The sequence below is a fragment of the Hippichthys cyanospilos genome, chromosome 10, assembly GCF_059441005.1.
Source record: "Hippichthys cyanospilos isolate Australia breed blue-spotted pipefish chromosome 10, RoL_Hcya_1.0, whole genome shotgun sequence".
NCBI classification, from domain to species: domain Eukaryota; kingdom Metazoa; phylum Chordata; class Actinopteri; order Syngnathiformes; family Syngnathidae; genus Hippichthys; species Hippichthys cyanospilos.
The window spans coordinates 13,527,234-13,554,869 of NC_142378.1; the positions used below are offsets into that span (position 1 = coordinate 13,527,234).

At 40.6% G+C, this 27,636-nt stretch overlaps 2 protein-coding genes across 5 annotated transcripts in view; one reads left to right on the top strand and one right to left on the bottom strand.

The window, feature by feature from the left end:
* prg4b (proteoglycan 4b) lies at positions 1–10,252 on the top strand. Of its 2 annotated transcripts, XM_088425231.1 has the most exons (13): positions 1–172; positions 383–499; positions 1,627–1,749; positions 2,227–2,280; positions 3,487–3,537; positions 3,680–3,874; positions 4,167–5,933; positions 7,083–7,169; positions 7,477–7,613; positions 7,714–7,870; positions 7,960–8,067; positions 9,028–9,156; positions 9,688–10,252. In XM_088425231.1, the coding sequence occupies exons 1-13, from the start codon at positions 106–108 to the stop codon at positions 9,798–9,800; spliced, it is 3,105 nt and encodes a 1,034-aa protein (XP_088281357.1). In that variant the 5' UTR covers positions 1–105; the 3' UTR covers positions 9,801–10,252. The 2 variants fall into 2 exon arrangements, with proteins under 2 accessions (XP_088281357.1, XP_088281359.1); XM_088425233.1 differs by lacking the exon at positions 1,627–1,749.
* Positions 9,884–27,636, bottom strand: part of tprb (translocated promoter region b, nuclear basket protein) — a 25,314-nt gene continuing 7,561 nt past the window's right edge. Inside the window, exons 18-51 of one of the 3 annotated variants that reach the window (XM_088425230.1) lie at positions 27,119–27,281; positions 26,911–27,045; positions 26,678–26,818; positions 26,060–26,228; positions 25,638–25,804; positions 25,327–25,479; positions 24,732–24,848; positions 24,359–24,562; positions 24,060–24,247; positions 23,668–23,815; positions 23,186–23,323; positions 22,789–22,920; positions 21,273–21,403; positions 20,923–21,133; positions 20,708–20,851; positions 20,377–20,566; positions 19,930–20,144; positions 19,763–19,836; positions 19,437–19,633; positions 18,975–19,265; positions 18,103–18,251; positions 17,894–17,974; positions 17,467–17,652; positions 16,531–16,680; positions 15,079–15,172; positions 14,671–14,780; positions 14,335–14,409; positions 14,147–14,238; positions 12,636–12,730; positions 12,455–12,553; positions 12,242–12,392; positions 11,165–11,292; positions 10,999–11,085; positions 9,884–10,048 (exon numbers count right to left, since the gene is read on the bottom strand). In XM_088425230.1, coding sequence (XP_088281356.1) covers positions 9,999–10,048; positions 10,999–11,085; positions 11,165–11,292; positions 12,242–12,392; positions 12,455–12,553; positions 12,636–12,730; positions 14,147–14,238; positions 14,335–14,409; positions 14,671–14,780; positions 15,079–15,172; positions 16,531–16,680; positions 17,467–17,652; positions 17,894–17,974; positions 18,103–18,251; positions 18,975–19,265; positions 19,437–19,633; positions 19,763–19,836; positions 19,930–20,144; positions 20,377–20,566; positions 20,708–20,851; positions 20,923–21,133; positions 21,273–21,403; positions 22,789–22,920; positions 23,186–23,323; positions 23,668–23,815; positions 24,060–24,247; positions 24,359–24,562; positions 24,732–24,848; positions 25,327–25,479; positions 25,638–25,804; positions 26,060–26,228; positions 26,678–26,818; positions 26,911–27,045; positions 27,119–27,281 — 4,855 coding nt within the window. In that variant the 3' untranslated portion in view covers positions 9,884–9,998. Of the gene's footprint in view, positions 10,049–10,998; positions 11,086–11,164; positions 11,293–12,241; positions 12,393–12,454; positions 12,554–12,635; positions 12,731–14,146; positions 14,239–14,334; positions 14,410–14,670; positions 14,781–15,078; positions 15,173–16,530; positions 16,681–17,466; positions 17,653–17,893; positions 17,975–18,090; positions 18,252–18,974; positions 19,266–19,436; positions 19,634–19,762; positions 19,837–19,929; positions 20,145–20,376; positions 20,567–20,707; positions 20,852–20,922; positions 21,134–21,272; positions 21,404–22,788; positions 22,921–23,185; positions 23,324–23,667; positions 23,816–24,059; positions 24,248–24,358; positions 24,563–24,731; positions 24,849–25,326; positions 25,480–25,637; positions 25,805–26,059; positions 26,229–26,677; positions 26,819–26,910; positions 27,046–27,118; positions 27,282–27,636 lie in introns of all 3 variants that reach the window. The other 2 variants (XM_088425229.1, XM_088425228.1) reach the window with 2 other exon arrangements.

Sequence of the window (27,636 nt, forward strand, 5' to 3'; positions counted from 1 at the left end):
AAGGAATTTATACTTTGTAGGGATACGTTTTTTTTTGTGTGTGTGCAGGAGTTCCAGTCATTTACTTTTAGTATTTAATGTGCTTACTCTCAGGTATACAAGAGAATGTCTTGGATGACTCCGTGTTCACTTCTTCTACTGGCTGGTGCCTTGACTCCTATTGTAAGCCAAAGTGAGTATGATGCTTTATTGATATGGTGACTTTTACTGTAGGTGCATGCTGGCACTAAACACATCATTAATGACGTGGTTGTTAATCATTAATGACGTGGTTGTTAGCGCTCTTTGTTTACCGTTGTGGCAATCATTTACCAAACAGTCCTCTGTGTACTATCTCTTCTCTCAGTTTTCCCGTAATTCAATGCTCTCTTCTCATAAACAGCTAGTTGCAGAGGAAGATGTGGTCATGAGTACTACAGAGGTTACCTGTGCCAATGTGACTACAGCTGCGTGGTCTACGGCGAATGCTGCTTTGACTTTGAATCTGAATGCACCACAAGTGAGTGGAATGTGTATTTTCACTTTATACTTGAGTAACGGTTTCCCGAGGCGGCTTGGTAATGCAGTGGTTAGCATGTCTGCCTCACAGTTCGGGGACCCGAGTTCAAATCCACCACCCTCTGGCTGTGGAGTTTACATGTTTTCCCCAAGCCTGTTTATGTTTTTTCTGGGCACTCCAGCTTACTCTCACACTCTAAGAAAAAAAAAACCATGCAGGCAGATGTATTGGACATACTAAATTGTCCTTAGGTGTGATTGGGTGTGTGAATGCTTGTTTGTTTCTGTGTGCCCTGCAATTGAATGCTTGTTTGTTTCTGTGTGCCCTGCAATTGGCTGGCAACCAGTTCAGGGTGTCCCCCGTCTACTGCCCGAAGCCAGCTGGGATAGGCACCAGCAAGCCTGTGACCCATGTGAGGATAAGCAGCTTTAGAAATTGGATGGATGGATGGTTTCGCTATATTTGATCAAACCCTCAAACCCCAGATTAAGCAATGGTTCATTTATACACAACATACACGTGCTAGATCTAAAAACCACATCGTCCTTTTCACTACGTATGTAATATCAACAGCGGCTAGAGGCGGCGCCAAAAAAGACAAAGACCAAGCACAAACATATGAACTGTTAAACTATCGGTAAATCATCTCCAAAACACCATTTCGGGTGCAGCCCACGCGGCCCGGTACCAACCGGGGGTTGGGGACCACTGCTTTAGGCTGGAATTGACCTTTGCTTTCCAGCCTCCAACAACCCAAGCACAAGAAGCCTTGCGCGAAAAACTGATCCAATCAACATACAGAAATCATAAAGTTAGAGATGGAAAAAATAGGATAACGCAATTAAAAGTATATTCTTTAACTGTGACTAATTAATGGATTGCAATGAATCTGTTATTTTGACACCCCAAACACTTACTATCGCAGGCCACAGTATGGGAAACAAAGGCTTTTAAAATATTTTATAATATTAACAATAGGTACCAGCATACTGGATTGAAGCGCCGATAATGTATGTAAAATATTCTTCAAGGATAAAAACAATCTCACTGCATATGTGCTGTGTTACAAACTACGATCATTTGCTATAGCTCACTTTGCTGGTGTGTCATCTATTTATCTGCCACAGAGAACTCCTGTAGAGGTCGATGTGGGGAATCATTCAAGAGAGGCCAACTGTGTAGCTGTGACTCTGATTGTGTTAAATTCAAGCAGTGTTGTCCAGATTACAAGATCCACTGTGATGCAGAAGGCAAGCTTTGTCTGACATATTCAGCATGACCAGTGTAGAGCTTCTGATAGAGAAACAGCAGAAACTGCAGTGCATTGGCTGTATAACCGACCATGAGAACAATTACCTTGCATGATAACACAATAAAGTAGAATAGGCAAAAATGATAGAAATAGTAGTATAGTGGAAAGTAGTCCTGCATGACAAGCATGTATCCTGCAACGCATGCAGGAATCTACTCCAACACATTGGGTTAATGTTATTTTCTGTCTGAACAATTACCACAGAGGAAAACAATGGAGCAGCCAATGCATCAGCACCAGGGACGAGTAGTTCATGTGATAATGTAGATGCTAAAATCCCCAAAGGTATACTGTACTTCCCTTGACAGAAAGCTTGATCTGAACTGAATATACAGTATATCATATGTGTAATGTCTTGCTTATAATACTGTATTTGGTGACTCCAACTAATATTCATTCATCAATATTCCAACAGAGGAAACTGAGGCAGAACAGCAATCTTCGGCACTCACTGGGGGAAATGATGAAGGTAACTATTTGAAATTTAGTTCAATGTCCCACTACGGCATGGTGTTTAACATCCCTTTCTTTTGAACCTCTACTTTGGTCTTCCTTTGTGGCATGTTCTCCCCTTAGTTGCCTCCACTACCCCCTAAATTTTTTTGGCTTCTTCATATTAATGAAAACATTGATGTTTCCTTAGCTCTGGTGTCAGCCCCAAACCTTGTACCTCCAAAATAGACACTTTTCAGAAGACCCTAAAAACAGCAAGTTGTTTCCACCTTTAATGTTGCATCATCAAAATAGAGCAAGCCATTTTGCAATACTTTAGATTGGTCAATAATTTTTAAAATAAAAATAGCACCCACCATGTGGACTGACCAGTAGTAGAGAGTTTTGAAAAAATAAGAAGCTTACCAAATTATGACTTAAGAGGTTTTGGCTCAACACCAGCGCTATTTAGGTGTAAGTGGTTGCTCAACAAACTTTGCTTTCTCCACAAAATGACCTGAGGAAAAAATTTAGTTGATGTGCATCTATGTAGTTGACCCATAACCCTAATGAACAAGAGCTATAACTGATGGATGGATTGATGGATGGAGTCCAGCAGTGGATTCCAAGGTCTTCGAAAATATGCTTGAGCTCATCTGTTTTTAATATGAGCAAGACTTATTTAAGGATATTCGTGAGTGACTGAGCTTCTCTAACTGTGGTTTGGTCACCTTGCAGAACAGGCCAAGAAGAACAAGCTTGAGTGGCCAACAGTAACACAAAAGAACAGTGCTGTCAGAGTGTGGGGTGCTAATAGGCAGACTTTCATGTTCAGGCAAAAGCAAAACAGTAAGGTTATGAATGTGATTAAATGGACAAAAACACATAATTAAACACACCGTATAATCTCTGAAAATGGTGTTTTTCCAGCATAACTGCTACACCATTATGCAATGCCAGGTCCATGATTGCGTGATTAGTTTTCTTTTTCTTTTTTTTGGGGGGGGGGGGGGGGGGGGGGGTCATACTATATCACCTTCACAAATGTTGTTATGGATGAATGGAGCACATTTTCCACAGATATATTCCATCATTTTGGGAAAAAAAAAAAACTTTCCAGAAGAGTGAATCAATTCCATATGTTCTTCCATGTTTTGCTCTCATAGATGTAATTGTCTGAATTTTGAAAGAATTCATTTAGGCGTGGGCATTCATATATTTGTTTCATATTTTCCCATGACAGATGAAGGCCTGCTGAGTCCGACATCATTTCCACAAGATGATGTCAATGATGGTGAGCAAGTTTATGGGAAAAAAAAATCATTATTCTCTTGTGAAGGTGACATCTAAGTGTAGCTGTGTTTTTAAATTAAAACATTTGGATGCAGATGTTTACAATGAGACCATTCCCAGTAATGATCAGTCATACACTGCAGATCTAGAAGAAAGTCCCACGCCGGAGAGCACTAGCGGGTATGGCTCATCTCAAACTGAGCCACTGGATGCAATCTCCACTCAAGCCACCACGATCACAGACATTCCGCAGGCAAGCACGGAGACGGTTTCATTGGCGACAACAACTTCCGAAGATGAGGTCGGGTCAACCACCGTTGACATGGCCGAGAATGAAGGTGTGTAAAGATTCTGTTAGGATGGGTTGTAACTTGATGTTTGAGGTTCACAGTTTTAGGCAAAAATTGAAGAAGCTATATTAAGTAGAAACTCCAGTGAAAGTCTGATGTTTCAGTTGAAATTGAAATCAACCTCATCTGCCTGTTTCAGTTGGACAGTTCAGGTTCTGGAATCCTTGAAACTGAATTGGTGAAGCACTGACAGTTCACATGTTAGAAGGTCCACTATACTTTAGTTCCTGGACCTTTATAACAGATAAGTCATTCTCTTATGTTGTTCCTGCACTTCCAGATAGCAGTGCTGTTACCACTTTACCAGACTCAGGAACAATATCTTCACAAGCCACCACGGCAGCCGAGCAAGTTTCCAATCAACCTACTTTGACTTCGGGGATCGAACAAGATCCTTCTCCCACAGCTGACACAACACAGCAGGAGACAGGATCAAGTGCACAGACCATTGCTTTGACTGAAGTGGCATCTGAAAAAACAGACGGCACACCCTCATTTTCAACAGCAGTTCCTAATGTAGATACAACTGTAGCCCCAAAAGAATCTTCCACATCATTGGTGCCTTCGCCAGATCCCTCACAAGATGCAACTATATCTTCAGTACCATCTGCAGAACCTTCACAAGAGGCAAATTCATCTTCAGTACCATCTGTAGAACCCTCACATGAGTCATCCACATCTTTGATGCCATCAGCAGAACCCTCACAAGATGCAACTACATCTTCGGTACCATCTGCAGAACCCTCACAAGAGTCATCCACATCTTTGATGCTATCAGCAGAACCCTCACAAGAGTCATCCACATCTTCAGTACCATCAGCAGAACCCTCACAAGAGTCATCCACATCTTTGATACCATCAGCAGAGCCCTCCCAAGAGTCTTCCACCTCCTCTGTGCCATCATCAGAAGCCCCACAAAAGTCATCCACATCTTCAGTACCAACAGCAGAACCCTCACAAGAGTCATCCACATCTTCGATGCCATCAGCAGAACCCTCACAAGAGTCATCCACATCTTCAGTACCATCAGCAGAACCCTCACAAGAGTCATCCACATCTTCAGTACCATCAGCAGAACCCTCACAAGAGTCATCCACATCTTTGATGCCATCAGCAGAGCCCTCACAAGAGTCTTCCACCTCTTCTGTGCCATCAGCAGAACCCCCACAAGAGTCATCTACATCTTCAGTACCATCAGTAGAACCCTCACAAGAGTCATCCACATCTTCAGTACCATCAGGAGAACCCTCACAAGAGTCATCCACATCTTCGATGCCATCATCAGAACCCTCCCAAGAGTCTTCTACATCCTCTGTGCCATCAGCAGAACCCCCACAAGAGTCATCCACATCTTCAGTACCATCAGCAGAACCCTCACGAGAGTCATTCACATCTTCGGTACCAACAGCAGAACCCTCACAAGAGTCATTCACATCTTCAGTACCATCAGTTGAACCCTCACAAGTGTCATCTACATTTTCGGTGCCATCAGCAGAACCCTCACAGGAGTCATCTACATCTAGAGTACCATCAGCAGAGCCCTCACAAGAGTCATCCACACTTGCATTGCCATCAAAACCCACACAAGAGTCATCCACAGCTTCAGTTTCACAGAATCCTTTGCAAGACTCCTCCCCCGAAGCAGAAAGCTCAGAGACACCCACCATCCCCGATTCGACACAGGCGGTCCCGGCATCAAGCACAACCACTTCAGTTTCACTACCAGGCCCTGAGAATTCCTCCACTAGTGTTTCTATGGTGAGCTCGGACGCCACAACGACCGTTAAACCCTCGCTCACAGATGCATCACAAGGTGATTCTAAAGATCAGGTTACACCGACAGAACCTTCCATCGCGTCGGTAACAGAAACCCAAAAAACCAACAGTCCCGAGTCATCCGAAACCACCCCCAAACCACAAGACAAGCCAAACCCCATCCGTCCTCTGGTGACTGCAGCCCCTGTGGATAATAAACCTGCTGTCCAACCTGGCATTAAGCCAGTGAACGCAGTGCTGACTGCAGATACTGCAAGAGACTTCCAAGCAGGTAAACACTTGGCTGTGAGTACAGGAAATCATTTTAAGAGTATAAACACAAATGAAGCCTTAAAGTAGCAATGAATATTTTTCATTGCACATCTACCAAAGGAGGACTTGGAGAAAGTGAAACGTTTTAAAAGTTCATAGTTAAGTGCATACAGAGGGTATGATTAAGATCGATGACGCTGGTATGGGGCGGGATCCTTATACTACTAAAATCAGTAGACCCCAAAAATGGCAAGTTTGTTCCAGCCATTATTGCATTGTGAAAGTTTGTAAGCAATTTTCCACACTTCAAGTCAACAGTTTGTAAAATTAACACCCGCGTGTGAAAAGTGGGACTTACGAGGCTGTAGCTCAATGCCAGAAATATATTTTGTTATTATTTATTATTATTTCCATGTCTGTTGTCGAAATATTCCCTGAGGGTTTTTCAGAGGTGTGGCCTTTGCCACTATTTTTTTTCTCATCACACTAATGATCTGATTTGTTTTTAGTTATTTAGTTATATTAGTTACTGGTAAATGCATATTTCAATGGTGGGCATTCTGTCACCTCTGACGGCCAGTCTGTCGGTCCGTTACCGACGAACGGCCGTTTTGCAGACGAACGAGAAGAAAAAAAAAGTCAAATCAAGTAGTGACGGTTGGCGGTTTTAAGTTTGCCATTGCAGTGCACACTTACAAGCAGAGGTGGGCATTCTGTCAATGATGGCGCATTTTGCCTATGAACAAAGAATGACAAACCAGCAAAAATTGTGTATAATGTCCACCTCATGGTGACTGACAACGAAAGTGTGGGTAAAATAAAACAACGAAAGAACAGGCCGACAATAAAAATCTGGCTTGGCTTGAAAAAAACGTCGGACCGATGATGATGGGGCCGAATGATGAGTGACGGACCAGCAAAAATGTGTAAGATGCCCACCACCTCTGGGAAATTCCCATGAAGTACAAACATTAAAGACGCTTAGCTTGTGGTTTCCCACATTGTGAATGGCGTTAACAGCTAAAAAGAAAAACAATGAAGTATTAAAACAAAAATCTGTTCAATGCCCAGAACCACCCACCTTTTTCATTAAGTTGTGGTTAGAATATTTGTTTTCCATTTCCCCACAGCGATGTTTTTGTTTTATTAAAGATGTCTTTATTTCCAGATGACAACAATGACACAAACTTGTGCAGCGGACGTCCTGCCAATGCAGTCACCACCCTGAGGAACGGCACAATTGTGGTTTTCAGAGGTTGGTGCCAGAAATTATTTTAATGGAAAAAATATTTGAAAAACTACAGATGTTCATTCACTGTGGTTACAAAAATATAATTTGCTATTTTTTTAAACAACATTGTTTATACTATGGCTGTCATTTTGACGGCGCTTGATTTACATGTCAGGGAGGAAAAAGCTTTGGAGTAGCATCCTTATCAATGGTCTGACTTGAAAATTATTTGACCGTTTTATGACTATCATAGAATCAGACAACGTATTTTCTTCGAGGTTGTCATATGTAGGTGGACTAGTCTAATAGGTGTTCACGTTCTGATCCACAGGTCACTACTACTGGTTTTTGGATAGAAACAGGGTGCCAGGTCCAGCGCGTGACATCACACAATCGTGGGGCGTCCCGTCCCCCATTGACACTGTGTTCACCCGTTGCAATTGTCAGGGGAAAACATACATCTTCAAGGTCAATTGTGTGGCTTCATCTCACTAATCCTACATTAAAAAAAAAAAAAAATCACCGGGAAGCATTGTTGTTTCATGTATGAGTATCATGTCATTTCCAGGGAAACCAGTACTGGAGATTTGAGAACAATAATTTGGACCCGGGATATCCAAAAGTTGTTGAGACGGGCTTTGATGGACTACGAGGTCACATCACAGCCGCTCTGTCTGTGCCTCAGTACCGCAGAAGAAGAGAATCTGTCTATTTTTTCAAAAGAGGTGACCCACTTTTCAGTTATGAAAGAAATATTGTGTTTCGACACGTTTATTGATTTATGAACTCATAACAACTCTGTTGATTCTTCCAGGGGGATTGGTGCAGAAATATTCATATCAATTTGGCTCCAGTCCATCATGCAATAAGAAACCAGTTTACGCTATTTACACAGTTCGTAACCGAGTAATACGCCACGCAGGTAAGAATAACACCACTTCACAACTGACTGAGACATTCATGATTTAATGTGAGCCTTATAAATGCACTTTGAGTTAAGAAACGCTGTGTTATATTGTGATGGCGATTAAAATCAGAATCACCTTTATTGTCACTGTATTACTACAATGAAAATAGAGGTGCTACTCCCTGGCGTCTGAGAAAAAAATACACTATAAAATACAACAATTCACAATGATATACAATGATAATACAATTTGATTACTTACCTAGCCCTACCTAAAACTGTATCCTTTTTAACATTTAAAAAAAAAAGCTATACAATTCATCTTTCAATTACTGTTGACTGTATGCAGGGTTATACAGGTTACAGCTTAGTCTAAAACTGAAAATAAACTAACAAAGTGCATCAAAGCGCCTGGAAAAAAATTATGCCAATCCTTATTGCAATTACTTTTCACATAGCAAAAAGCCAAAAAAAATGTATTTTCCCTGGGGTCGTCTGCGCCTCCTCAGGGGGGCCTGCCTCACCATTTGAGAAGGAATTCACCAACAGATGCATTGACTTCTCAAGTTGCTTGCGAGACATGAGGTGCATTCAAACATTTCAAATTCAGGCAGAATGTTTACATTCATCATCTATTATCGATTTATTTATAAAACCCTTACCTTAATGACACACTTTGAACAACTGCCTAATTTACTTGAGATTACCAAAATTAATTTTGTTCCCCACTTAAAGCACTGGTGAAATTGTATGGTAAATGTCACAGCGGTTGCAAACGGAGCAAAAACACGGTGAACTCGCGCAGGCCATTTTTGAGTTTCAACACAGCTTTCTGGAAAATGAGTCATGCATCAACTTAGAAGGGACAACCTGATCCTGTGAGACCTAACACATGGAGGGGCCCCAGCGCAATTTACGAGAAATCTGAAGCATGTGACGTTAACGTTGTTTTTGACGTAACCAATTTGTTTCCAGCGTCACTTTTGGGACCCACAATCAACATCCGGACGACCTGGCGAGGATTCCCCACCACCATCACCTCGGCGGTTTCTGTCCCCAGTTACCGGGAACCGGAGGGCTACAAATACTATGTCTTTTCTAGAAGTAAGTAATCGTAGAGCATCACCTCCAAAACACATTTTAAACTCATTTATGAGGAGGCTAGTAAGGGGAGCATGTGTGTTTGGGTGTGCCAGACGTGGTGGGTGTTTAAAAAAAAAAAAAGTTTATTGCTGTTCTGACCGCAGTCAAAGTTCCATTGCAGTGCACGGCACAACTTAGAAGCTTGAAAACGTAGTAATGTGAAGTGCAATGTTCTTGATTTCATTGTTATATAACCATTGTACTCACACACCCCATATTGACTGTGAAGACTAAAAATTGTTAATGGATGTGAATGGGTCGGCTATCGCCATGTGCCCTGCAATTGGTTGGCGTCTCTTGGCTCAAGTTACCTAGAAAACGCTGCAGCTGTAGATGATGTGTGGCCGGATTTTATACCATGACAACTTACACAGGCAAAACAAACAAACAAACAAAACACAAATCAGTAAACGCTCCTGTTGCCACCCGAACACCCCATATAACTACTAATCTGCTGTTCTACTATAACAAGTTCAAATGTTTCCCTTGCAGCGAAATCCTACAATATTAGGCTGGATGGCGAGCGGCCCGTTGTCACTTCACCGAGAGAAAACCCATCATCTGCTCAAAACAACAACTTCATCAATTGTCCAAAAACACTCTGAGGATCAAATCAAGAAGCCTTCATGCTGGACTGGTTTCGAACTTTGACTAACATTTTTTAAAAAGCACATGACTTCAGCCTACATTTTGATCAAAACTTGATTTATTTTTAAAGAAATGTAAAAACAAAATGCTTGCGTACAACTGAACAATAATGCGAAGACTGACTCAATCTTGGTCAGGGTTTCCATTCGGGAGCTTCATCTGGCGATGCGTCTGCCATGGATTCCTCGGGAAGGAAACGCTTGACCTGTTGGAATACACGCTGCAGGTTTTAACAGTACATACAGTGGCTGAATAAACTGCATCTCAAGTCTACCAATGAAAATATACAACTTTAAAACGCATGCAAAGAAATGTCAACATTTTCATCATTACACTCTGCAAAGAAATGTCAACATTTTCATCATTACACTCTGCTAACTGTATATATGATGTGCAATAAAAAAAAAAAAAAGTCCATTTGGAAGCATGGCTCTTTTCTTGTAGCTTTGAAAGTGCAGGACTGTAAGTCCAATTACAAGTACAATTCAAAAACACTTTTTCAAAATGATTTTTGGTTATTATAGCTAACAAAATGCCAACTTTTAACAAATTTGGACCTTACAAAACACCCAATAACATTTTCCATATCAGGTAGGAAATTATAGTATTACATTACGTTTGTACTAAAAAAAAAATAAACAAATCCCCCCATAAAACTAAAAAGTCATGTGTTGATCTCGAATGTTTAAAAATCTAAATTGAAAATAAAAATACGGGTGAAATGGGAGCCAGTCTCTTGTTTTGTATGTCTCCCAGCGGCAACTCACCTGATTCAAATGGTCAGACAATCAGCAAGGTATGCAGAACTGGATAATGATCTTGATCATTTGAATCGGGTGTCTTATCGTATGGAGGTATAAAAAAAAAAAATCCAGGACGCCGGCCCTCAAGGAGCAGGGTTGATTTAAGTTCTTTTCTTCAGTTGCATGTAATCTTTTCTGAACCAGATTTTTTTTTTTATTCTGAAATATTTTTAATTGCAATTTTTTTTTCTCCACATCTTTTTTCAGTTAAACAAAAAATAAGATTAAAAACTAACGAATGTGGACCTGAATAAGAGCTCAAATCTCATAAGTGAATCCAAACTATTTTTAAACTGAAGAATCACACACTTATTTTTATTTGAAACACAAGAGTCCATCTCTGAAATGCTACCTCCTCTCTTGGCGCGTCCGCCGCGGCTCCCTGGCCAACGCTGCAACTGTCTGCTGGGTGCAGCCCGAGTCGGGGCGCTGCTGGTATCTGCCATGCATCATACAAAAGGACGGTGACTTCCGTGTCATCAGAACGTCAGGTGGTGATGTTAAGTCACCGAGTGTACCTGCAGAGCTGGACGAAGGCTCTTGGCTGGTGGAGGGCAAGCTAGCTGTGTCAGATGGCTGACTTGGCTCTACCAAATCATCCTGGGATACCACAGCGTCCACCGAACTCTCAGCGCTTGGCCTGGAACTGACATGTTAGATACACCTTAAATTCACATTTTTCATTTTACTGGAAGACAATATTTTATGATCCTCAAGCGTTTGCCCCAAATATCTCAGCTCAAGCCCGACATTTGAAAATTGGTTCAGAGAGGTCCAAACCAAGTGTCCACTCTTCACGTCATCAGTTTACCACTTTTCATTAACAGGTTCACCTGTGGAATGTTCCAAACATTTTTTTTAAGCTTTCCCTTTATCCTATCAAACACCTGCGCGGGTGATCTGAAGATTGCTGTGCAAAGGCGATGCTCTCACAATCGCACAGATTTGGAGTGTTTTTGCAAAGAGAAGCCAAATGTGGCCACATTAAAATGTGCCACACTACCCAACTATGACAACAACCTACCCATACTCCTATCAAAATACCCAAAGTGGCAGACAACACACTAGGTTTAGGGTGTGCATATTTTATGGAACCAAATACATTTTTATGTGAAGTTTGCATGTTCTCCCCAGACTCACGTGGGTTGTCTCCGGCTGCCTCCCACACTCTACAAACATGCATGGCAGGTGTATCGGAGACACAGAACTGTCCTTAAGCGTGATTGGATATGTGAATGGTTGTTCGTTTCTGTGTGCTCTGCTGTTGGCTGGCAACCAGTTCAGGGTGTACCCCGCCTACTGCCCGAAGCCAGCTAGGATAGGAACCAGCAAGCCTAAATAAAAGCAGCATTTTTGTTCACGAGGACAATCTTCTAAAATTGACATTAGTACTAAAATTAAAAAAGATGTAGTTCATTTGTCTTGAGGCAGGAGCAAGTGGAGTACTTAAGCACTTTAGAAATCTTAATGCAAAACTGAAATACTCTTTGAAAATGCACGAGTGTAAGGGCACCAATTGATTCTATTCAGATTCGGGTCTATTTTACAATGCTCGTCCGTCTCGTCTAATAGGCTCAACACAGATGGCGTCTTACTTATCAGGATCGGACTCCAAGAAGACGTCGTCTCTCTCCTCGCTTGTACTGGCTGTGCCTGGCGCAAGCAGGCCGGGCGTGGACGTGCTCACCGTCGGAACCGACTGAGAGGCCTGCTCTGCCGCGTCTGGTGGGACCACCTCAGAGAAAACTACCATTTGGAGAAAGGTCAGAGGAAATGTACTGATTCCTAATGCGTGTGCAAAGTGTTACCTGGGGTTGCCACTTGTAGTGGTGCGGTGGGAACACTACGTCCGCCAGACTCCTCTTCATGAGATGTGAGGAACAAGGGGCTGTCAAACATGCCAAGACCTGGAGAGGACCACGATCACATGAAATGTTTTGCTATTTCAAGCGCGTTGACAGAAATGACAACTGGGTGGCGGCGGCGTACCTCCTTGGGCTGCAAGCTGGCCGAGATCTGAGCTGGTCTGAGGCACTTCATCAGATTGGCCGAAACGGAAGGTCCTTGAAGCCACTTGGGGAGAACTGCGGAAGAGAACACTTGCGTTACAGGGGGACATTTGCTGGCAGAAGCATGAGGGGACAAAAGTTCATCGAGCCGACAGATTGTTATGACAAAAAAAAAAAAAAACTAGTCAAGTCAAATGTGTTAAATCGCCTCAAATCACAGAAGAGTCTCAAAGGGCTTCACAAGTCCACAACAACATCCCCTGAATTAACTGCCCAAAAGGGAAAGGGGAAAAACTAAAACCAAGCCCACCTTGGGGAAAAATTAGAAACCTTGATAAGTTTATATAATACGTGAACAAATAAAAACAGGCGTGTGTGCTTTTTGTCATTATAGAGCGTGCTGTACTAAAGATGACCAACACAGTATGCGTCACACTTATCTTTACGGACAAATATGAGCCTCTTTCCGTTAAACCAGATGTCTGTTTTGTCAAGACTGACCTGTGGGAAGTGGCAGTTTCAAAGAGCATAAAGACTTAGTACAAAAAGTAGTCAAACTAACAACCCAAAAGATAGGAGAAATGTCCTTCTTGTCTTTTATACTATGCTGACAATATATTTAGTAAAACGTTAAACACAATCTCAACATTTTCAGGTTACTTATTAATTGGCTAACCTTCCAGTGCACATCACAGACAAGGAATTGAAACCAGTAACTAAATTGGATATTACAAATTACAAGGCTAAAGGTAATTTCAGAAACACTTCAGGCACGTGAAACAAACTGACCCTGGCAAACTGGCCCTACCAGCTCAGTTTAAAAAAAAGTAGTCACCCTTGCCCTGGAGCAATGTTTCCCAAATTTATTGAGCCAAAGCATCCATTTCACATAAAAAAAAAGCTAACAGCAAACCACAAAACTGAAAAACTGGGGCTGAGTGAGTACCAATACCAAATATGGGTATCAGATACCTGGCCTCTCTCATGGAGCAGTTTTACAATCACAAAATAGAAATCACCACATACAAGATTGGAAATTCGCCATTAATTTTAGAATTTAAGAGAAAAATGCTATTGTGGAAAATATACCGGTAACCTCTAATTTAAATTCGGTCAATGTGGTTTGGGGGAAATTTTGTGCATCGAAAGTATAAGCGGTTTCTGTGCTTTGTATCTGTATCAATAGCTACAGGAGATCAGTACTCATACAGGTATCGTTCTGAGAAAAGGTCCCATCAAACATTCCCAACTTTTTTTGCCAGAGAAAATAAAATAATGTCCTAGGCCATCATTGTAATGGAGTAAGGACATATACTGTACAGAATTGTTAGGCATCCAGAGACTATATATGAGCAAAATTCCCACATTCTTTCTTTTGTTCTTAGATCAAAGCCATGTCTACAAGGACCCTTGCTTTGGCACCTAACTATGTTGAACTGAGGGAAAGCGCTTCATTTATTCAGTCATTCAGCACTGTCATGTAAGACTTACTGGACAGCCTGGTCAAAACTATCAGAGCGGTGTGGCACCACCAGTGTGGGAGCGCTAGGTACCATCCGGTCCTCTTCGTCAATGAGGTGCTGCTGCAAAGAAAACCAGAAGGCCGAATTGTTGCATATTAAGTGCTACATGTGCATTTGAGTTTGACACATGAATCAAATAAAGCAGTTGTGACTTACAGCACTGCTGGGGACCCCAGAGAGCTGCGGGACCCTGCCCACAGACTGGCGACGAGCAGGGATGCGCTGGGACATCTAGTATAAACACAAAGGTATATTTTTCCACATAAGCTAAACGATTAAAAATGTTGCCGTGGGGTTTGAAAAAAATATTTGATGTTATTAAGAGTAATTCATGAGTAGCAGTGGAGGTAAATGAAACTTGAGCTGTAGTGCATGTTATCTTGTATTATGGCTCAAAAAGTGTTTCTTTTTAATAAAAGGCTATCAAAAGAAAGCACTGGTGCAGCACTGTAAGTAGACCTTGTCAGATGATCTGTTCAATGCTGTTCATACCTGAGTGGGGGGTAGTGGATGCGTTGGTCTCCTTGGTGATTGGGGCATACGGATACCCGAGCTTGTGATGGGTTGTTCGGTGGAGAACGCCTCCATTGTCGTCGTCTCAACTAAAACATTTGGAGATGTGATCAAGTCAGTGGAGTAAAATAATTGTCTTGGTACAGGACCCCCATCGACATATTTGAGTTTGTTTTTCCAAAAAGGAACATTGTGGAGCGGGCAGGGATGGATACAAGGGTAGTTTTTTTGCCACCCTCTACCTTCAGACAGACAACAACATTCTAACTCTTGAAGACATGGTGATGCATTCGATAACTAATTAAATGACGGGACAGGTTGTGAGAACATCGGGCGAGTCCAAGGTGGAGCTACACGTGTGCATTAATAAGATTTCCTGGATCTTACAGCTGGCCGTCTGGGAATCTGCTGGCCTCTGGGTGGAGTCGGACGCCCCCAAACTCTCCTCTGTCTCTGTCCCCGGGTCGGTTACGTCAGCTCCCTGAGAAGAGAAAGCGGCGGAAAAAAAAGGGATTATAGGAAGAAAACTCCATGAGCACAAACAATTTCCAAAAATGTTGAAACGGACTTTTACGGGAAGTAGAATACAAAAATTGATAGAAATCGGTTGGAAGACAATAATATGATACAGATACTGAACACATATCACCTCATTGACAAAATCTCAAAGCTAAACTATATTTTCCACTTTAAAAATGTAGGCTGCAAAACTGTAGAACTTTGGGAGCCTTCAGAGAAAGGGCAAAAATGTTAAAAAAATAAAATAAAACCAATACAAGGGAAGTCTCAAATATTCATCCAACATCTCAAAATTGATTAAAATGCTTAAACAAAATAACCTTTGCTGCTTTTACTATGGAGGTCTAAAGGTGTAACCAACATCTCAACAACTCTATTACTTGCTTTTTTATACTGCGATGAGAAAGAATGTGTGCTGAGTGGTTGTGACAGCAAGTTTCTATATATACTAAGGCTGAAACGAGTCTTTGAGTAATTTGAAAACCTTGGTGCAAAAAACGCTAAAGATTTTTTCTGTTGCCAAGCACAGTTTAAACTTAAGTAAAAAGTTGTTCTCTTCAAAAATTTGTAAAGTAGTCATCATAATGAAGAGCAAATGTATATATTTGATCTTGTGTCTTTATAGTTGTTTTTCACCAATATTTTTTATTTTCATCCCAATACTCAATATTTGATTCAAATTTTCTATCGATATCCCCCCCCAAAAAGGAAACATTGAATAGATGCAGCTCTAATAAATTGTCACTGCAGGTGCAATTTCATTTTCACTTATTTTGCAAAGGCTCGCAAACTGAGCCAAAATGAAGCAGGCTTGAAGAATCGAGGGTGAATTAGGTAGCGTATCTCTGCACGTAAGACACGGTGGGTGATTCAGTATTTTATGTTCGGTTTGAACTTAGTCGTTTAGAGCCAGCTCATAAGTGTTTTTCTTTCCAGAAAAGGTTGTTAACAGTGACGCTTTTATTACATAACACCCAACATGGGTAGCCAGTTACACATCATCAAGTAGATTACAAGTGACAACAAATTGGCACTGTGTAGACACTGACCCATCCAGAACACTGGACATGCAAAGAAGATCCAAGTAAATAAGTCAAATCTTGAATTAAACACTACTATTAAACTACTAAACAGAAACAACAATTTATGACACGGACGTAAAACCCGGCTGGAATAAGAGTGGAAAAATTGAGTTGTTGAGCAAGAACACACTCAGAGGACCTTAAGTAGCGTGGGAAAGGCTAACAGGTCTAATAGAAATGACAAATGTGTGGGTGAGAGTACAAGACTGTGGGTATATGACACGTGTGCTAATCAAACCTCTGTGTCATCTCCTTCATAGGCTTCATTGCCTTCTCCACTCTCCTCATTACTCTCCTCTCCATCTTCTCCAATTCCTCCATCATCTTCCTCCTCTTCTTCTTCCACCTCCTCCTCATCATCTTCCTCCTCATCACCCTCTTCGTAGTCCTACAGAAGAAAAACAGTCATAAGATTTGAGCCTGTATTAGCTGACCTGGGGTGAAATACGCCAAAAAACGCAGACTGAAAGTCTATGCACAACAGTATTTATTCATCTTGGGCTGGAATACAAGTTCACATGTACTAGAAGTTGTACTACTTTATTACATTACACTAGTAAATTGAATAACTAGTTTCAGGGATTTGAAAAAATATATGTAGAGTATATTGTTTTCACCAACCTCTCCATTTACCCAGAGAGCATGGTTGGGTAATCTTTTGTGCCAAAAAGTGAAAATGTACTGTACAAATACATTCGTTTTTAATATATTTTAAATTTTCACCATGAATTAAATGATTGATAATTAACAAGTACAGTATTTCATTAAAATTCCAAAACAATTTTCATAAAATCCACTTGAATTAATTTGTATTAGAACCTGTAACTATAGTAAACATGTCTTGTATACCACTTGTCCAGCTTTTGTAAATGATTGATTTCAGGACTAGCCAGTTTTCAAATCTTTGATTTTTAAAATGATAAATTAACTGAATAGGTTTGATTTATTGCCTAGTCCTAACAGCGACAGGAATCATGTAGCAAACATGAACTGAGAAGCAATACTCAAAGTCTCAGCTGTGCCTTGAAATGTGATCCATAGAGGTTGATTGAGTTCAATCCTCACTAGAAACATATCTGCCTGACATTGACATGCATCAATGCAGACCATAGTCTTACAATAAAATGTATCAAATTGTCTTGAGAAACATCTTGATTAATGCGAGAAATCCTACCTGCTCATCATCCTCTTCATCCCCCTCTTCTGGGTTTTCCTCACTCTCCGTATCGGTTACTATGACAATTACTTCGAGCTGTTGCTCAGGAGTTTCACTCTGTGCAAGAGCGACTTCTTGGTGCATGGTAGTAGATTGAGAAGCTGCGCTCTCATCATCTTCATCCAGCGCTGCAAGCTCTTCGGTCTACAAACAATCAATGCCGCTTACAAAATTACTAGCATCAATAATGTTGTTTATATTAAAACTTATTCAAACAAAGCGATGAGGTGAATTTCATATTACCATTACCAAAAACAAATGGCCTTCACATCATTTTCACTTTATAGGATAATTTGTTCCGCAATTAAAAAACCAGAGCATCTCCATGAAGAGCTGGAGTTGCATTTTGATAGTTTGTAAATAATTGTGTTGTATGTTAGCATACCTGACTAGCTTCTATACCCTCTTGAGTGTCTGTTGGTACCACACCCTCAGCTTCAGCGCTGTCGTCAGCCATCATTTCTTCCTAAATGAACCACACGTTTTTTTATACAATTCCAAATAAAGCATCAACTAAAATGAACCACACATTTTTTATACAATTCCAAATAAAACATCAACTAAAATGTGCTAAGCCCTCACTTCTGGACCCACTCTCTGGATAATGCGCAGCTTTTTAGGGATGGGAGCTCTGGAGGAGTCCTCTGTGGGGGCCTCAGTATCTGTGACCACAGTGCTGCTACTTTCATCTTCTTCACGGGGTCTTTTGGACAATGAAGATGATGATCCCGGTGTTGCTGAAACTGTAGACATAAAGCATGGACTTTGAACGGAAAAATCCAAAACGTTTTTCAAGGTTTAAACTATTAATATCCTTTTTTTCTTGGCATCCTGCAGCACGAACTAAACTGCAGTTTTAACATCTTTACTTTTAGCACTGGGGAGCAAGGCAGAAAGGGGGGGGGGGGGGGGGGAGTAAGTTCTCAACTTTTGGCTGACTTGTCTTCTTATTTTGGGTTGGGCCACCAGTCAACCCCAACATTTTCTTTATGTATATTATATATAATTATCAGTTTACATAGGTTTACCTATCCTGATGGCCCGATGAAATGTTTTGCCAAATCAGGTTTGGCTGAAAAGGAGAGGACTTGTATTTAAATGTAATTCTATTGATTTTTAAATTAACTTTACTATGAATTTTTAGGTTACTTTAAATCAGTATGAATACAACATCTGAAATCTTGAATTTATATTTAACAAATTCAGGGGAGTTAAGGTTACACACTTTATCTTAACAGATTTATTTTTGAAAAAAACAAATCAAAAATTAATGTTGCTTCCAAGGATGGGCTACACTAATCTGGAGTATAAATAAACAAAATAACTTGAAACACCTGTAAGACTAGCATCAGGTATGTATTCAAAAACAGATTTTGTTGAGAAACATCAAATCTGCCTCGTGCTAAAAACTACACATATTGCATTTTCACTCACAGACTTGTATACTGTATTTAACATCCTCTCACCTGTTCCAAATACAGCAGAGGTGGAGGATGTTGAAGGCCATTCCACCTGTGAGCTCGGTGTTGCTTCAATTATGACAGGAGGCAGCTCCTGATTCATTGGCTCGGCATGGGTGACGCTCTGCTGTTGCGTTGGCTGGACAAAGGCTGTAGCTTGTGTCTGGGTTTGCTGCACGGTGAGCATGGGGCTGGCTAAGGTTGTCTGAATGTTGGGGCTTGCAGAGCGCACAGAACCACTGGCACTGCCGTACACAGTTACATGCTCCACTGGTGGACCCTCGGTAGTCTGCATGGCTATAGAGCGAGTTTTTTCATAAGTTGTGAATGGATACAATATATGCTTTCATGCCATTATTTTAAAGGTGTCAGACTCCACTACACTGGAGCCAAACAATATATTTGAATGGCAGAGTGACTATTTGTTTTTAGAATGTTCAATCTTCTACATTTAATGATGAGACTTACCTTCCTGGGTCTCGACTTGTGTTGTGGGCATGACAGTAGCGGTGGGTGTTGGGGTGGGCACAGTGGCTGGAGTGATCATGGGCCTGATGCTCGCTCTTGGAGTGGGTTTGTTCCCTGGGTTGACAGCTTGCTTGCTGGCTGTGGCTACTACAGGTGTTGGCTTTATGTTGGCAGTTGGTGGCTCCGAGGTACTTGCACTGAGAGAACGCAAAGGCGGATGTGCTGTCAGTTGACACCCATTTTTTTTTTATTTGACCCAATTGGACTGGGTGCATGTTTCAGTGAGGAAAATGTTTTTTTTTTGTGTCAATTTGTGTGCCTCATACCTTCCCCTGTCTGCAGCTGGGGTTGACTTAAGACTAATCTGTCTCTGTTCTGTGCTTCTCTGTTGCTCCTGAGGCTATCATCACAACAGACACAAAGTCATATTCTTAATCATTTTCTTTTTCTACAGGTGAGAATTTTTTGACAGAAACAATGGGAGGAGACTCACTTTGCTTGGACCTGCCTCAGCAGGTTCATCTCTTTGCTCTTGTCTCTCTTGCTGCCCCCGAAGTTCTCTCAGTTCTCGCTCCTGTCGATTAAACCGTCCCTCATACTGTGACTTCATTGCGCTTACACGCACCTCTAACTCTTCATTTAGCTGCTTTTGCTCCTCAAACCGCTGCTTCAGTTCCTCATTTTCCTTCTGCAAATCATCTTTGGTGCCTGGGAATGATATGCATACGTAAAATTCACAAGCTGACAAACTCAACAAAGCAAATCGAGACAGTGATGGGGAGAACATAATTGTATGAACACTGATGCAGTTTTGCTTTTATTATTTGTGTCTGATTTACTGTTGTGCAGTTTTGTGTTGATGGTTCACATAGATATACTAAACTGAATAACCAACTAAATTTCGTCCTCGTGCTTATGATTGTGAGTAAAGCCCTCTTACTTGTGAGCTGGCTGATCCTTTGCTTGGCAAAAACAATAGCCTTTCTGGTCTTCTCCACCTTGTCTGCCATCTGCTGTTTCAGTGTGTCCTCTTTCTCCTGCAGCTCTTGCCTTAGCTTGCCCAGTTCTGTCTGCAGCCGGGATGATTGCTCCTGAGCATTGTGCACTTCAGTTTCACGCTCTGCAACCACCTTTACAAAAAGGGAAATTACAAAATTAAAAGGAGTAAACACGTTTGTAGTAAAATCGTGTAATTTCAGTAAACAGAAATGTACACCTGTAAATTATTTAAGGGAGGGCAAGACCAAGGAAGAAAATGTTTGATGGTTCACCTTGTTAATATTCTCCAACTGTGCCTCCAGGTCCTTGATCCTGGTGTCTGCTTGGCTCACAGACTCTCTGAGTCCCTGCACTTCCTGAACTGAGGCTTGACGAGCCTCCTCGTCTTTGGATGGGCCTGCAGCCGCAGATGCAATCTAGAAGAAGTACAGAACACATTTAATAGGGTTTAAACTACAAGACTCATGACAATGTTGGGTGCACTTACCTTTTCATATACTACTTTGAGTTCATCATATTGAGTCTTGTAGCGGCGTCCAAGCTTTTTGACCTGGGTGATAGTCTTCAGCTTCTCCTGGATTTCAAGATTCTTTGCAACAATATCTTCTTTGAGCGAATTTCGCTCATCTCTTATCTTATTCAAATTCTCATGCAAGTTTTGTAATTGGCTTTGCTGGGATGTGGTGAGATTGGTGGTCCTAAACACAGATGTAAAATTAGTCCAATGCCGCAGAACGCGATTAAGCACTCACGACGGAGTGTGCAGGATTCCGTCACAATACTGTATTTCACAAGTGGCCGATTTCAACAAAATAAAGTTTAATTATAAGTACTCACCTGTTCAGCTCTGCTTTGATCCTGTTGTTCTCTTCAGTCAGTTGCTGAATACGTTTGAGATGTGCTTCTTTCTCAGAATGTAGACGCCTGTACTCATCTGGGTCGGAATCTTTCTGCTGACTCACCAAATGCTAAATAAATTTAAAAAATAAATAACATCAACAACAACACAGGAGCTATAATAACGCAAAATTTTGTTGTTACCAGATACTCATTCAATATAATTTTGCACAAAGTTATACAATCCCAATTACAATGTAGGTGGGCTGAGTTTGGGACCAGGGAAAGTGACGACTTTTCCTAATGTTGATGTTTGGCTCTGCATTGTAGAGTCGTAACTTACACTTGGAGATGTTGCGACCAACTGTTAAATGACAACAGTTTTCTGAGGTGTTCCCAAGCCCACACAGTAATATCCTTTACACAGTGAGGTCTGTTTTTAAACACAGTGCCGCTTGAGGGATTGAAGATCATGAGCATTCAATGTTGGTTTTTAGCCTTGGCGCTTACCCTTAAGAAGTTCCCTTCATTCCCTAAATATTTAAATGATATACTGAACTGTAGATGATGGAATCCCTAAGTTTCTCACAATTAAACATTGTTCTTAAAATGTTGGACTATTTTTTCACGCAGGTGCTCACAAAGAAGTGATCCTTGCCCCATCTTTGCTTGTGAGAGACTGAGCCATTGTGGGATGAACCTTTTACACTGAAATCTTGACATTCACTTGTTTACAATTAACATGTTCACCAGTAGAATGTTTCAAAGAACAATTCCTTGTCGAATTTGCAGATATTTGGACAAAAACAATAAGGTTTATCATTTAAAAAATTAAATATCTTGCTTTTGTCATTATTCTGTTGAATATAGGTTGAAGATAATTTACAAATCATTGTGCTTTGTTTTTATTTCCATTTTACACATCACAACTTATTTGGAATTGGGGTTGCATAATTAGTTCATTTGCAAATGCTGAATGCAGATATCAGTTTTCACATTACCTTGTTCTCATACACGGTAGGATACACTTTACAAAAATATTGAACATGACTTGAGTAGAATTGCAAAAAATGGGAGTTCTGCGACATGCAGATGACATGGGATATGGAAAGGATGGTACATGCTGAAGAATCGAAGAAAAGAAAAAGAATCGAAGTCAAGAGCTGCCCCCTGGAGGCGAAAAATGGCCTGGGTTGCCTAAAAGAAAACGGCTTTACTGCTGAAGCCATTTCAAGCAACTCACTACTAAAAAGGAATTCGATTAGGCAGGGTCATTATTTTGGTACTCAGCTTGTTTTTTTTTCCTTTTTTCTAGGGAATCAGATGCCATTGATTAACTAGAATCGTTTACTTCCTAATTGAATAATGGATGGCCAATGGATCTTCACGAGTGGCTTTAACACCGCCAGAGACTGTTTTCAAACGATCTTCATGTTACAGTACTTAGTGAACTCCTGGTAGGACGGCCCATTGGCTATATTTTGCATGACACCACTGATATGAGCGTTCCACTAACCTGTGTTCGAGCCTTCCAGTGCTTAATCTCCTCATCCAGTATTTTTTTCTCCATTTGAAGCATTCCACTCTTCTCACTCAGCTCAGTGTTTGCCTGTCTCAGTGGCAAAACATCTGACTCCAATTTTTGCACCTGGAAAATAAATTAGATGATCAAACAATGAAATTGGAGGATGGGGACATGATATTCTCAAAGATGTTCGTAATACCCATTTATCTGGTCACTTTTCATTCAAGTGTATATGAATATTTTTAAACACATACTGTAATTTTGTAAGATTAATGTGTATCTCAATGTATATTACAATTATAAATTATATTATTAAAGTGTGTGTTAGTTTTGGGAATTAAGGTAATACTGTGCATAAGTACACACTAAAAGACAAAACACATCTTACCTTAGCTTGGGTTTCTTGCAGTTCTTTTTCCAATTTATCTTTCTCTTCCCGCAGCATTTTGTTTGTCTCCATTAAGATGCTCATAGTTTCTGTCTTCTGCATCAGCTCATCATGCTGGGCCAGGGTTTTTGCAGTCACCTGACAAATGATCATTTGAGATTTTGATAACAAACTATGAAGTCAATCAGTATATTTACTTCTCATTTGATGAATTCATAAAAGTCAAAGTGTATGACAAACGTTCTCTTACGCAGTTTTGCACAAATTATTTTTGAATGAATCAAATCTTTGAATAAATGTTTGCTGTGTCTACTAATTAAAATTATTATCATTCCAAATCATTGGAAATCATCATGGAGGGAACAAAATGGATGATGAATTGGATGGCTGTCAAACAACAAAACGTTAAAGGAGGAAAAAACATGTTTTCACCTCCCTCCAATTTCTATTGACTGTGTCTTCTTGAAAGCCTACAAATTTACCTGCATCCTCTCTCGAGTTGCACCCAAGCTGTCCTGAACTTCTTTAAGTTCTTGTTCCAGGTGTTCAACCCGCAGACGGTAGCGCAAACTCTCCCCTTGAGCAAACTCAAAACGGGATTCGGCAATCTCCTTTTCGCGACGCACAAACCTATGACACAAAAAATCCAGCGTTTGTAATTGTATGGCACATTTACACTTTCATAACATTAAAAATCTTCTTAATCTCAATCTATTCTAAAAATATTTTAGCTTTATATTTCATGGCATTACACTAGATGCATGACATTAAACACAAGCTAATGGAAATTTAGAAGAGTACATTAGGTCAGTGACAAACCTTAAATGTTATTTTATAGTGACAAAACAATAATTTCCCTGGTGCTAACATGTACCTTAGAATCTCCAGCAATTGTTCTTGAGATTTGCCTTCTTCAGTAAGGGAGATGTTAAGGGGGGTCTCACTTGCAGCCTGCTGCAAATTCTCAGCCATTTTGCTACTCATTGCCTGAATCTGTTCATGCAAGAGAACGTTCTGCCTCTGCAACTCTTCAAAGCGGCTTTCTATTTTGGACATCTCCTCCTGTGAGGAAACAGAACACAATGAAATAAAATAGGTCTGCATGTATGTCAAACAGGATTTATACACAATCCAGCATGGCATTCAACAAAGTTATTGCAATTAGAAACAAACCTTGAGAATCTTTTCCTGCTCCCCCCAGGAGATCCTGGCCTCAATTAGCTCTGCACTGGCTGTTTGGGCTTTCTCCTCTAGCTGATGTCTGAGCTCAACTGCTTGCAGTGCCTGAGTCTTAGCATCCTGCATCGCCTTCACATCTGCAGCATGCAGTATCATCTCCTGCTCATACTTTTCTTGTGCTTCGGCTGCCAGTTTAGCCTTCAAAAATTGTGATAGAAAACTAAATTCAGATTGTATAATAATGCATGCTTTGCAGTGCTGAAGGGAATTTATAACGGGATGGGGAAAAAAAAAAAAACATCTGTAGGTAAATGGCTATCATTAACAAGGGTCATATTCATGGGAGACCAAGATGATGGCCATTTACCTGCTCTTGGCTGTCTTGTAAAGCCTGAAGCTGCTGGGATTCAGCAGCTGACAAACGCTGAAGTGCCATGTGGTGTTCTGCTTGGGCGCTGCTCAGATTCCTTTTGAGTTCCTCCAGCTAAAAAAAAGGTTTGAATGAAGAGTTAAAGAAAAAAACATTTCAGGAAAGATGCAGTCAAAGAATAGCTGAATTATTCCTTTAAGAAAATATGCTTCATTCGCACCTACTAGTCTAAATGAAAAATTCTCATTAGTATTGTGTTTGTGGTTTATGAATTAAGCAGGACAATCTACCTGTTTTCATCCATCTATTTTGCCACAACTGAAAACATTACAGTGAAATATTACAAACTGTGAAAACAGGAGACTCGTGATGGTCAGTGTCTGGGCCCTGATGCCCTTTAATGTCTTTTTTGTCGACAGTGAGCAGCAAAATGGCCGCTCCCTGAGATGGATAAAAACATGTATTTTGCTGCTGAAATGATATTCCACAAATGCAATGTTAATCAAATTACCGTGGGTAGACTAGTGGGGCTGCATGACAATTTTGGGCTTGACTTCCCTTTAAAAGAGCCGTTTAAAAGAAAATTGATTACCTGTTCATTCAGGGAGACCATAGCCTTCATATTTTGTTCTTCAATAAACTGTTTCTCTTTCTCGACATCCAGAATCTTCTCCTCAAGCTTGTGGTGCTGCTCCTCAGCTTCCTTTACACGAGATTCAATGGAGGCTCGGGCCTGCTCTGTTACCTGCACAAATAGAAAGAAAATCTCAATGTTTTAAAAAAAAAATATTGAGCAACAATAGGAATGTTGGGACAACCGTGTTTCAATGTGAAACAAAGCTCTGCTCTCACATAAAGTATAACATTAAATGAAGGTTAATTTCCTTAGAAAATGTACTTCACCTGTTTCTCTTTGTCCAAGGCTGCCTCCAGACTCTGAGCCATGGCTCGGTATTGCTCCATGTTGGAAGTGGTTGCTTTAAGACTCTCTGCCAGTTGCTCTGCCCGTGTCTCAGCCTGCAGCAAGCGACCCTGAAGATCCTCCTGCTCTTTATTTGGAACTTGTAAGCCTGTGAGAACAATTAAATAATGTTTGAACAGTACTTTTATGTGGGTATGGTATCACAAGGCTGACTAGAACTAAAGACTCAAAGCTAGTCAAGTGAAGATTTGGTTCATTCATGACAGATAGACATTGCGAATAAAGAATTCCCTTGGATTTGGTTGTAATATTAATTGCAAAAGCTCATGGTCTCTTTAGATAATAATAACTATACAACTCGTTCAATGTAAATCGGTAAGGTGTATGTTTTGTTTGTTCCAACCTCTAGTTTTAGGTGTGGATGGGGAGCCCAGGATGTGACGTTGTTCGCTGCTACCCTGCTGAACCCTGAGGGAGTCGAGTTCTACTTCAGCAGCATTTAACATCTCTTTTGTCTTCTGGTGCAAAGCCATTTGTGTCTCTAGTTGCCGTTTTGCTTCCATTACTTGGATCTTAGCAGAGGAAAGAGAATCGTTAGCGAGATAGGCCTGTCACAGTAACACATTTGTGCCAGGCGATATAAAGTATTTTCCCTGGAACAGTCACAATAAAGATAGTATCAATATGTTTTACTACCAGTGAAAGCAAAAATGAAGTATATCATTCTTAAGTGCAATTATCTTTCAACTGTCAAGGATTTAAAAATTGCATTGAAATGTAGAGCTATAAAATAAATAAAATTTAAAATAAAAATGACAGTCTTTGTTAATTAAAAAAAAAGTACAATGCACAAACATTGTTATGATGCCATCAATTCAGTGCTTTATAATTGTGCAGTTTGTGGGGGGCAAACGTCTCAATGAGTTAGCTCTTATTTCAATTTGACAACCCATCAACTTAATGTACAGACAAAAATGCGTAATGGCCAAAAATAGACAAAATAATGAAATTTATTTCCTACTTCTTGGTTTCGGCTCAGCAAATACCGCTGTTCCACTTCATGCTCCAACTTCTTCTGTAACTGAGAGATTTCTCGCTCTTGCTTCTCTATTTGGCTGCTAAGTCGCTGACGTGCATCAGCATCTGAACGCTCAAGTGTTGCCTGTAAAATACAATAAACTCATGTTGAAAACTGGTTGTTTGCTGGGCGATGCAAGTGAGGGAGAAGTTCCAAATACCGGTAATAAAAATTACCTGAATAGCCTGAAGGTTGGTCATCAAAGCCTTCTGACTCTGTTGTTGGCTCAAGATCATATCCCTCTCCTGATTCAACCGAGATTCAACCAGTTTTAACATGTCTCTTTCTTTACGCAGACCCTCAGACAGACCCTGAAAAGCAAGGTGACTGAAGTTGTATTATTTCACAAATTTTGAAAGCAGCAATTTATCCTATTAAAAATACCTCTGCCATAGCAAGTTTTTCCTGTGCAGCTCGTAGATCCTCATTTAATGTGTTGATGGTCTGCTCATGCTTCTGTATGGCAGCGGCCATTTTCTGCTCCTTCTCCCTGAGGGAAGCAATCTCTTTCCTGTAGCCCTCAACATTGTCCTGCAACATCTCATACCTGTCGTTGTTGAAAGAAAGGTTTTTTTTTACTGCAAATGGTGAATCAAAAATGCAAAAATCCAACTTCAACATAAACTGAGGAAAAAAAGATATTTAGTTCATTCCAAATATTGACAAAGCTATTATGTTTTGTTCCAAAACTGAACTAAGGCTTTTTATGGCGTACCATATGAGCTCTATGTCATTCTGCTCTGAATTTGACATAATAAGAGTGCCTGGCCTTGCTTTGCTGACTGTGCGTGCATCATGACATTGAGCCAAGTGTTGCCTGTGGGCAGCTATAGAACTATGTGAGCACAAGAAAACTAGAACTGTAAACTGTAGCACAAGTTTGATTCTAGAACAGATTTAAA